Source organism: Sinocyclocheilus rhinocerous, unplaced genomic scaffold (genome assembly GCF_001515625.1).
Source record: "Sinocyclocheilus rhinocerous isolate Xijiao unplaced genomic scaffold, SAMN03320098_v1.1 scaffold1292, whole genome shotgun sequence".
Taxonomy (NCBI): domain Eukaryota; kingdom Metazoa; phylum Chordata; class Actinopteri; order Cypriniformes; family Cyprinidae; genus Sinocyclocheilus; species Sinocyclocheilus rhinocerous.
This window is the reverse complement of record NW_015656599.1, coordinates 1,077,145-1,088,452: the sequence shown is the minus strand read 5'-3', so window position 1 is coordinate 1,088,452 and position 11,308 is coordinate 1,077,145. Positions and strand designations below refer to the sequence as shown.

General features: G+C 38.0%; 2 protein-coding genes across 2 annotated transcripts in view; one reads left to right on the top strand and one right to left on the bottom strand.

Annotated features, from left to right (window-relative positions):
- The window catches only part of LOC107720338 (brain-specific angiogenesis inhibitor 1-associated protein 2-like protein 2), a 7,768-nt gene extending 2,364 nt beyond the window's left edge, over nucleotides 1-5,404 (top strand). Inside the window, exons 6-11 of the mRNA XM_016528018.1 lie at nucleotides 1,072-1,153; nucleotides 1,261-1,468; nucleotides 1,557-1,619; nucleotides 1,686-2,088; nucleotides 2,507-2,553; nucleotides 4,941-5,404. Of these exons, the coding sequence (XP_016383504.1) occupies nucleotides 1,072-1,153; nucleotides 1,261-1,468; nucleotides 1,557-1,619; nucleotides 1,686-2,088; nucleotides 2,507-2,553; nucleotides 4,941-5,016 (879 nt within the window). The 3' untranslated portion in view covers nucleotides 5,017-5,404. The remainder of the gene's footprint in view (nucleotides 1-1,071; nucleotides 1,154-1,260; nucleotides 1,469-1,556; nucleotides 1,620-1,685; nucleotides 2,089-2,506; nucleotides 2,554-4,940) is intronic.
- Nucleotides 5,405-6,339: 935 nt separating this feature from the next.
- The window catches only part of LOC107720371 (parvalbumin-7), a 9,947-nt gene continuing 4,978 nt past the window's right edge, over nucleotides 6,340-11,308 (bottom strand). The window contains exons 2-5 of the mRNA XM_016528054.1: nucleotides 10,021-10,089; nucleotides 8,734-8,866; nucleotides 6,668-6,777; nucleotides 6,340-6,524 (exon numbers count right to left, since the gene is read on the bottom strand). Of these exons, the coding sequence (XP_016383540.1) occupies nucleotides 6,499-6,524; nucleotides 6,668-6,777; nucleotides 8,734-8,866; nucleotides 10,021-10,081 (330 nt within the window). The 5' untranslated portion in view covers nucleotides 10,082-10,089 and the 3' untranslated portion in view covers nucleotides 6,340-6,498. The remainder of the gene's footprint in view (nucleotides 6,525-6,667; nucleotides 6,778-8,733; nucleotides 8,867-10,020; nucleotides 10,090-11,308) is intronic.

The window sequence follows — 11,308 nt, the reverse complement described above, 5'->3', positions numbered from 1 at the left end:
ATATATATATATAAAATTTTGGGGTGTTGTTTGTTAGTATTATTGTATAATACATGTTCTACTTTCCTAAATCACCCTGCTGAAAGAAATACAGCTAAAACCAGCCTAAGCTGTATTGACCACTTCCTTAGCTGACCAACCAGCTACTTCCAGCCTAAACCAGCTAAGACCAGCCAACCACTTGTTGAGTGTTTTTTGGAAGCCTGCTAACATAAGATTTAGCAAACTCTAACAATCTCAGCTGAGTCTGACATTAGCATATTGCTAAACTACCATCTCAATAACTTCAACAAACTCTAACAGTCTCAGCTCATTCTAGATTCTTACATTAGCACGTTGCTAAGCTAACGTCGCAGTACTTCAAACTTATTATAATAGTCTGTCATTAGCATGTTGCTAAGCTAACATCTCCATAGATATGTATAGGTAGATGCCACATTCGACCGCTCCAGACACGTCAATGTGTTGTCACTCACAATAAAAATAAACGAGTTTCCACAACATTGCGCAGCCTCTGGTTGTAAAAACTGCCTACATTTAAACTTTCACAGGTGTTGGTTTGTGTTTTTAATATATATTAATTCAATATTATAGGTTTTTAATGTTGTGTTAGCTGACGGCTTTGTCTTGTTGTATTGTGCTAGTCTAGCAAAATCATCTTCGTAAGTCTATTGCAGATATAGATATTCATACGTATAACTAGGGTTGCAGACACACAGGCAACTTGCTCTTGAGTGTTCACAGACAGGTTTTGTCCAATATGGTGGACGGCTTATGTATAGTGGCCCATAGAAACAGCCGCTAATAGGGCATATACCTATACATATCTATGAACATCTCAATAGTTAAACTAATATTCTCAGCTGATTCTAATAGAGTCTGATGTTTGCATGTTGCTACTTCAACAAACTAATAATTTAATTTAAACTGATTCTAAAAGTCTGATAAGGATCCAATAGTAAAAACTTTATATTTACTCTGCAAAACCATTTTTAGTCGTATTTCACACTTTTGTGTGTCGTTTAGAAGCGTGGTAACTTAAGATTTGGTCTGTCTTGATGTTTCTTGCAGTTGAAGAGCTCTCTGGGCTCTCTGCTGCAGACTGGAGACCGAGAAATGGACCGTGAGCCGCTGGGCAGAGTGCCCTCTAGAGGTCTGGAGACTGTTGTAACTTTGACTCTATAAAAGTTCACAAAGTCAGTGTGTGATTTACCCTAATGTCCTGTTAAGATTGACTTCTTTGTCTAAAACTCTTCTCAGCCCCGTCTCCTCTCCCCAGTCGTTCCCGCTCCAGCTCTGTGGGCGAGTCTTTGGGTCTAGGTGACGGCCGCTCATTGAGGGCCATTGTGTCCCATCCCGCTTCATCCAATCCAGTCCTGCTGCCATTTGCCCATGGTGACATGGTGACTGTGCTCATACCAGAACCACGCAACGGTTGGCTGTACGGACGCCATGACTCAAGCCTCCGGTGAGAGCATTTACTGTCAGTATCAAGGCTAAAGGTGCGGTCACACTTACCATTGCTTTACCATTGTTTTTCTTTGTTTCTTTTTTAGTCAAGGCTGGTTTCCTGCTGCCTTTGTGACATCTACTGAAGACTTTCTACCTTTGGGCTCAAGGTAAAGTTGAGTATATGAGTATTTAAAAATTTATATAATTTGATGTTAACGTCTTGATGTTTTCAGTAGTACGTCGCACCGAAGCCACAGCATGAACAACCTCCTGGAGCCAACCAGCCAATCAGAATATTCAGACACCCAGGGCTACAGTGACATCCCGTCCCCAGTGGTACCTATGCGTCGCGCGTCGGCTGATCTTCGCCCAATCTCTCCCCTCCCTGAAAAGAAGGCGGAGTCTAACAACGAGGTCAAGACCAGCCAGAAAACCTACAATGAGATTCCGCCTCCAGCCGCACCGCTCCGTCGTGGATCAGCTGATTTTCGACCAATATCTCCCCTCCCTGACAGGAGGGCGGAGTCTCATTTTGAGAGCAAAGTAGAGCACAAAAATTATAATGAACTCCTGCTTCCGGCTCCGCCCCTTACAAACTCTCCTCTCCCTGAGCGAAAGACCGAATCAACCTCTGAGGTAAGTGTTGAATCTATGCTGTAGTTTTCCATCCGTTTTCCAGCTAAATTTGTATGAGATTTCTTTCATTGTAAGGTAAAAATGTCAGCAAAATTTGAAATTCATGATGACGTTAAACATTTGATGTGTTTAAAACTAGCTACTTTGCTAGGCTAATTTTATGTTAGGTAATAGTTTATCTATAGCTCTCACAACGAAAACATAGGGAATGCTTTTAAAAAGGCATCAGACACCAAACTGAATCATTTTCAGTGAATGTGCTATATGTTGATTTGCAAAAGAATTTGCTGATTCGTTCAGATTCAGTTTCTTATCGAGGCTCTCATTTGACTTTATCTTGGATGAGGTTATTAGTGATGTCTCAGATGTATTTTGTGTGAATGTGAGCATTACAATAAAATCTGTTCAATGTTTGCAGAGGCCAACCACTCATGGACAACCACCAGAGCACCCGCTTTTTCCCAGGTATTACTAGGGATGGGGAGTCGACTCCAAAAGAGTCAATTCCTCAACTCTGAATAGCTCTAGAGTCGGAGTCGACTCCAGCACTGGAATCAACTCGTGTTGTACGTCAACTCCAAAATCGCTGATGTCTTCACTGATTCTCAAATCCAGACATAGTGAATGGCAGTTGAGTGCAGTATATCAGCAAAGAGTAAACGAAATTAAGCGAGGATCCGTTTGCAGTGCAGTCCGTGTACGGTTCGTATGCGGTGCAGAAGCAGAACAGGCTCATTATGCTTTCACATGTTGGTAGTGCGCCATGATCCGTGGCTATTTACCACCATTATTTTTATTTCAAATCCGAACGTTACTAAAAATGATTTTTTTAAAGCAGTGATTATCTTTTTACACAGTAGCTAATACAACCTTCTATAGACATACGTTTAAGTGCAACATATTAAAATGACTTCTGTATATGCTATTTATATATTATTAAGATACTCAAGCAAGTGACAAAACATAAACACAGCCTGCAGTCTACATTTTTTACCTTAAAAGGTAGTAGGCTATCACAAACATTTTTAATTAAAACTTACCATTGACAGAAACGGCTGTCTCAAGCCTTTTCTTTTGCATTACATCCTTATTACAATCCTGCTGGTCATAAAGAAGTTTTTCTAACTCCACGAATGCCATCTATGTTGCCGTAGCATAGCTTATTTATTTAAAAGGGTACTTTTTCCTTGCTTTACCCCCTTTGCTAAAAAGCCGTGTTGACTGTAAAAAACAGTCTTTAGGCCTACTTATTTGCATTTATGGTGTAATTAATACATTTCGTATCAATCCATGTTCATTTTTACCGTGAGCAATGCGCTGTCACTTTATTTCAGCGTGTGCAGCACAACAAAAATGGAAACGATCACTGCGATGATAAACAAGAATAAAAAATGTATACATTTACATTAGTATGTATTTTTGTATGTATTGTATTTATTTTTAATATCAATGCTGTTCAAGCCAATATATCACCATCCCCTGACCATTATAATGTGACAAATTCATTATAAAATACCTTATTAAATTCTGACATAATAATCCTCCACGGAAATTTGTGAAATTAGTTCCCTATCGACACTTCACTCGTACTGCGTCTGCTAAGATGCTATGGGAAAACTCCATTTTCTTCGATTACTGAAGCCTTTTTAATATTGCAGTGTAACTGCACGGCCATTGGTTCGTGCAGTAAATTAAAAATGAACCAATGGCTCGGCAGTGGAGCTGCACGAGCCTATGGCGACAAAGCCCGCCAAAGCCCGCCAATATGGGCGGGGCCATCTGGCTATGTAAGCGGGCATGTCGCTATAGGATTCTCAGATTTCTTCTCCTTCAGTGACGACGACGATCTTCGCTGAGACTACGAGACTTGAAGCTTCGCCGTAGAAACGTCTCGCAGCGGATGAAGACCCCTCTGCTCGGCTGATCTCTCCACCTCTCGCAGCCGTCTTCAGCGCCCGCAGCAGCGCCGGTCTTCCGGATCCCCTGCCGCCATCCGGCGATCTCTGAAAGACCGAATTTGAATGTTTTTTCTTGGAACGTTTACTTATGGCTGGGCTGACCTCTTCGAGTTTAGCCCTATTGCCCCCTGCGGGGCTTTCCTGCAAATTACTTGGTCCCTCTGGGCCCCTTGTAGTGCTTAAGGCAAGTATGAGTCGTTCCTCGAAGCATAGCACGGCGGGATTGTACTGGTTCCCATAGCGTCTTAGCAGACGCGGTACGAATGAAGTATCGATAGGAAACGTACTCGGTTACAAACGTAACCTCGGTTCCCTGAGATACAGGAACGAGTACTGCGTAACTAGCCATGCTATGCAGCTGCACGACTCAGTCGTCGCTTCAGTCGAAGTTACCTGAGAATTCTATGGCGACATGCCCGCTTATATAGTCAGATGGCCCCGCCCATATTGGCGGCACTGGTGGGCTTTGTTGCCACTGGTTCGTTTTTAATTTACTGCACAAACCAATGGCCCTGCAGTTACACTGCGTTATTAAAAAGGCTTCAGTCATCTGAGAAAAAGGAATTTTCCCATAGCGTCTTAGCAGACGCAGTACTCGTTCCCGGATCTCAGGGATCCGAGGTTACGTTTGTAACCAAGTAAGTTTTATGACATATAATGAATAAATAAATTAATTGATTAATACTTATTAAACTGCATATATACAGTATTTCTCCAGTGAAATATGTGTGTGTTTAAAAATGGCATGGTAGTATTTCAATAAAATACTTATTTAAATAAAATATTGCAGTGTTATTGTAAAAAAATTACAGTAATGACTATTTATTTATCATTACAATCATTACAATTTGAGGTCAAATGTGCTTAATTGTCTTTTATCTTCCTGTTTTCTAGAGGATCAAATCCTTTTGCCACAGTGAAGCTCCGTCCCACAGTCACCAATGACAGATCAACACCACGGATCCACTGACAGTCGTCGCAAAACATCGCCTGCATTCTGACTGGTTCAGAGTCTGTACCAAATGTCTCAATTTGTTGATAAGTGTACAATTTAAGTCAACTTTAATATTAGAATGAAAAGAGATTTTTAAACTTAATTTAATGGCACTTTTTAAACTAACTTAGTATTTAATTTGAATGGATATGTCCAGCTGTATAGCATCACTCAGAGCATTATTTACATTTTCTTTCAGCTAAATCGGGTGACCTAAATCTTTTGAAAGGGGTTATTTTATGATAAATGGAATTAGACATACTAAAAAAACATCCTCCAAAAAGGACAAATGTTACAGAATAGCTTTATGATGTCAGATAGATGAACACCCAAGAGTTTCCACATTTCCACATCAACACATGGGAGAGGGTTAAAATGGTCATAAAAATGAAATTGACTAAAATATTCTTAACATAATTGCAAGTCGAAAAACTTTGACCCTTTTAAATTCATAGTATTTCAGATTGTGTTGTTTTATGGTGTTAAGTCTGATTACTATATTTGTTTTCATGTGTGCATCTGTGTCTGAATGTTGTGTATTTGATAGATATGATATGTATAAGTTTTTGTGAGTGTTTTTTAATAGGTTTAGCACAAATTTTACAAAATGTTTTTTGTGTTTAAGTGTTTAAGCACGATTATTTATTTATTACAAAGGAACAAATCATGTATATTTATTGTGTGATTGTCTAGTTGAATGTTATTATTTACAGATTTTTTTTTAGGGCTGTCAGTTTAATGCATTAATTTACTGCGACTAATAGAAAAGAAAACCATGCACAAAAACACAATTAAGCATGATCTTTCATTTGTGCATAAATTCCCGACTGCACGGGTGCACTCATTTATGGTTTATTTTATTAATAATTTGTCATTTCATGTAATTAATTTAAGTGACAGCCCAAGCTGGAAAAGTTTGCCCCAATTTTAGCAAATAATAGCCTTTTAATTCTTCTTCTACTAAAAAAAATATATATATTAACACTGCACTAGATGAGTCAATTAAATAAATGAAAACCACAGTATTTTTTCTCAACGCATGGCTTTATTTTATCTTTTTTAAATATTTTTTTCTCTCATTTCATCTCGTCCATCTCTTCATGTATTCATCGTGTTCAGTGGCTCTATCACAAGAGAGGAGCGAAAAAGGGAAGGGATGACAGATGGAGTAAGATAAGAAGAAAAGAGCATTTTGAGGCATAAACAGAGAAATGTGCCAAAATAAACAAGAGATGAGAGGTTAAAGCAGTACAGGAATCTCTAGGTTTTTATGAAAGACATGGTTAGCTAACTAAAATATACAGAGTTTGTAAAAAAGAAAAGGTAAATAAATAAATGGGGTTAAAGGAGGCGGTTCTGCTCCTGGCACGTGGCAGGATGTGTAGAGATGTACACTATGATTGGCTGTAGGTATTCACAGGAGAGTAGTGGTGTAAAGGGTTGCCAAATATTGATGATTTACTCGTGCACCAAAGCTTCAAATTCTGAAAAGAAATTTGCAGGTGATTGTGGATTAGACCATATTTTTTTGTAATTCTAGACAATTTCTTATCTTTAAAAAAACATGAGGCACAGTGTTTTATAATTTTTAGGGGTACTGCTCCTTTATGAGCGCTAGTTCTCTCACCATCTATGCCAATTTTCCCATCTCCATCCTTGTCGGCAGCAGCGAGGAATGCTTTGGTCTCCATATCAGTGAGATCTCTGCCATCTGCAGAAAAGCCCTTCAGCACAAACCTGTCGAAGAGAAGGGATAAATCACAATCTGGCAACCCAGGTCACAGCTTGGGCACAACAGTTAAAGGGATAGTTCACCCAAAAATGAAAATTACCCCATGATTTACTCACCCTCAAGCCATCCTAGGTGTATATGGAATTCTTCTTTCAGACGAATACAATCGGAGTAATATTAAATAATGTCCAGGCTAATCCATGCTTTATAATGGGAGTGGATGGTTGCCCAAAATTTGAAGTCCAAAAAATTGCACCCATCCATTATAAAAGAAGTCCACACGGCTCTGGGGGGTTAATAAAGACCTTCTGAAGCGAAGCGATGCATTTGTGTAAGAAAAATATCCATATTTACAACTTTTTAAACCTTTATCTCTAGCTTCCACTAACTGTCGTACACGCGTTTCACGAGAGAGTGGCATCCAGCCAGGCCCGGCGCCAGGACACCCAACTTGGGGGGGCTTTTATATTTCTATCGTATGCAGCATGCAAAGAGTACTCCCTTTAAATTGATTAAAAACTCACTCATTCATCACGATCTCACAAAGGATTGGATTGTTTGCCAAATCTATTTACACAGGGATGTCCGTGGGGGGGACGAACGTGAAGCGCAGAGGAGAGAGCTAAAAACACTGGTCACGAATTAGTAGCACAAAACGAGGATTTGTAAAGAAAAATGTTGGAGGATTTCGATATGAGCCAAGATGACACTGGCTTTCCTTTGCTGTAAACAAAACTTGTTTCTCTTGAAGCTAGAGATTAATGATTATAAAGTTGGATTTCTTACACAAATGCATCGCTTCGCTTCAGAAGGTCTTTATTAACCCGCCGGAGCCGTGTGGACTTTTTTTATAATGGATGGGTACAATTTTTTGGACTTCAAATTTTGGGCAACCATCCACTCCCATTATAAAGCATGGATTAGCCTGGACATTGTTTAATATAACTCTGACTAATTCGTCTATAAGAAGAATGTCATATACACCTAGGATGGCTTCAGGGTGAGTAAATCATGGGCTAATTTTCATTTTTGGGTGAACTATCCCTGTAAGTGACTAAATATGATAATATAATTCAAATACTCTTGAAAACTGTTCTCGTGTGCGAGTTAAACATTGATTCCCACAAAGGAAAAAAAAATAGTTTTGACTTACTTTGGGGCAAAATGAATAGTAAAATGATAGTTCACATAAAAACTAAAATTCTGTAATCATTTACACACCTACAAGTTGTTCCAAACCTGTGTGAGTTTGTTTCTTCTGTTGAACACACAACACACAAATTCTGAAGAATGTTTGTAACCAAACAGTTGCCGGTAGCCATTGACTCCCATAGTATGGAAAATACTATGAAAGTCAATGGCTACCATCAACTGTTTGGTAGCATTCTTAAAAATATCTCTGTTCAACTGAAAAAAAAAGAAACTCATACAGGTTTGGAACAACATGAGGGTGAGTAAATGATCATAGAATTTGTTTTTTTTTAGGTGAACTATCCCTTTAAGTTTAAATTAAAGATTAAGACCACCCAAACTGTCCTAATTTGTACCTTGGATTGTTCAGTACCTTAACTAATTTACTTAATTAGATATCAATTAACATTGAAATAACAATTTTGGAGTTGTATTACAAAATACGTCTCCCCCAATGGCTCTCTGCAGAATTCTTGTTTTATCCTCAATCTGGCAACCCCGCACTTCCCTGCGGTTGGCCAATGATGGATAGTCATGTACTGATAATGAATAATAGAGAGCAAGGATGCTGCCAGAGGAGATATATAGAGTCAATCAATGCAAAAGGGGATCGCTCTCGGTCCCTCTGTGTCCTTGAGGCCAACAGGAGACAGCAATAAAGGCAGAATGAGACACCAGCTCTGAAGATGGGCCAAACGACAGGAGAATAAAACAAATTTATGGCTCTTAGAGAGTTGGCACGAAAATAAAACCATGCAGCCGCTTCTCACTTTAGCTCCTCCTCCTCGATGAAGCCGCTGGCGTCCACGTCTAGAGCTTGGAAGACCAACTTCACGTTTTCAGCAGACAGAGCCTTCAGTCCCACCACGTCAAAGAACTTCTTGTGGTCGAAGCTGTCCGCAGCTGTTTAAAAGAAGCACACTTCAGCTGATGACATTGCGCCGACCACAGAAAACAAGTTAGTAAAAATGAACAAAAAAGACATGTACAGTAAGGCATGTGCCTGACCGTGAGGTAAGTTGTGAGGCAAAGACATTACGCGGAAAACGTTTAAATACACACTGAATAGAAAGAATGGCATAAAAATGTAAATGACATCTTATGAGGCTAGTTATACCCAATATTGACCATGTATAGTCGATAAACATAACATAGCATGATACCAGAAAGAGAACTGTGACATATTTTAACTGATACGTAAGTAAACTGGACCCACAAGAATCATATATCTGCATAACCAGATTCATCCGCCTAAATAAATAGTCCCACTAATAAAAAGACAAATTAGACTTTACAGCTTAAATAACAAACATTTTTGTGTGGAATAATTAATATAAGTGTTATAACAAAAATATGATTTTTAGAACATTCTATTTGTTTAATTGTTGTTTTTAAAATAGACGGATCTCATTTTCTGTGGTAATCGACTGCACATCACAATATGTATAAAGACAGTGTAAATATTAGCCTATAATTTATAGTAATTATTCAAATAAATAATGTTATATAATTATGGTGATTTTAAAATAAGGACCCATTAGTTAACATTAGTTAATGTGTTAACTAACAATGAACATTTGTTACAGTAATCTTTGTTATCATCAGTTAACATTAACGGTAGCTTTGAATTTAATAATGTATCAGTAAATGTTGAAATAAACATTATACTTAATAAATATTTTAAAAGTATTTTCATTGTTATTTCATGTGAAAAAGATAGTTCACCCAAAAATGAAAATTCTGTCATCATTTCTGTCTTCATGAATTTCTTTCTTCTGTTATCTTCACAAGATATTTTGAAGAATGTTCATTGACTTCCATAGTACAGAGTAGAAAAAAAAAAAGGAAGCCTCATTTCAACTGTTTGGTTACACACCTTCTTCAAAATATTTTTGTGTTCAACAGAAGAAAGACACTCATTCAGGTTTGTAAACAACATGAGGGTGAATAAATTCATTTTTGGGTGAACTATCCCTTTAACTAACGTAGTTAACTAATGTTAAGAAATGGAGCATTATTGTAAAGTGATGCCAATTATTATTTACTACTGAACCCACCTTTGAATTGATCAAGGGCTTTCTTGATATCATCTTCTTTCAAAAGGTTTTTCATGGCCATCTTGACAGCTAGAAGAGCCAGACAGAGAGAGCGAGAGAGAGGAATATTAGGTGCTAATAACTAATATAAACGATCCCTAAATGTGTGTGTGTGTGTGTGTGTGAATCAACACTACAGGATTTCCCAGCAGGCTTTGAGCAGCACAAGGACAGACTGAAAAACAGTCATTTAGTCTTTTTTCCGTTTGCAGTTAAATGCCAGGAAAACTATTATCTAATTCATTACATTCTGTTTTGCAATATATGCATGTGACATACATAACACAATACACTTATGCAATAGTAGATTTATGAAATGGAAGTGGGTTGAGTTTATTTTTATTGCTAGGGCACTTACAGTCATGCTCTAATCCAGTGCTAATTTTATTGTGTTGTCTTGATTATCTGTTTATATTAGGCATGCCTTTCACCTCTGAGATGGCTAGCCATTCCTTTAACAACTACATGCAGGTTTTTTATTACTACAAACATTTTACCTGATGTCTGTACATCGGATTTTTGCCATTCTCTTAAACTTGAAACATACTTTTAATCAAGTACACAAACACAAACCCTTCTAGCTGTGATTTCAAGCTTGGTTTCATAAACTCAATTTATAATGCCACACAGGTGCGTGTTGAAATTGCCACTAGTGTCCACAAGGGGCACTATAGTCTAATTAGCATAAACCGTTTTCTTCTTTGGTGTTCATGCATTTCATTGAACGAGTTTGTGTTCTTGCTATTACAAAACAGTTTGATGAGTTCAACTTTGGTTGATACATTTCAATTGCATTGAAAAATTTAAGAAACTAGTAGTTACTTTTTGTTTCAAATTTAAGTATTGATACCACAAATGTTGCAGACAAATTTTGATTCTCAAGTTAATTTGATTCTCCTGTCAATATCCAAATGGCAAATGGCAGTTACTATTCCAAAGGTACTGCTGTTAAACCAAATCCTCCTGCTGTATCAGATTACTATTAGATCCATTAGTGTCCAAGCTCAGGCAACTGCTGTAATGAACACTAACCAACAATGAGCTCCGCTGCCAAGAGAACAGATTCGATTGCTCTCATCTCAGCCTCTCATGATTGCACGAGTTTCTGTCACCCATAAATAACTTTACAGCATTCGTACGCTGCAAAGGTGGCATGCGTAAGGCATGACAGCTGTGTATGTGTTTGTATGTTTGTCTATTTAAGTTGAGGTATGTTTCATCCAAGTGTATTGTGTTGGGTAGAAAGGCC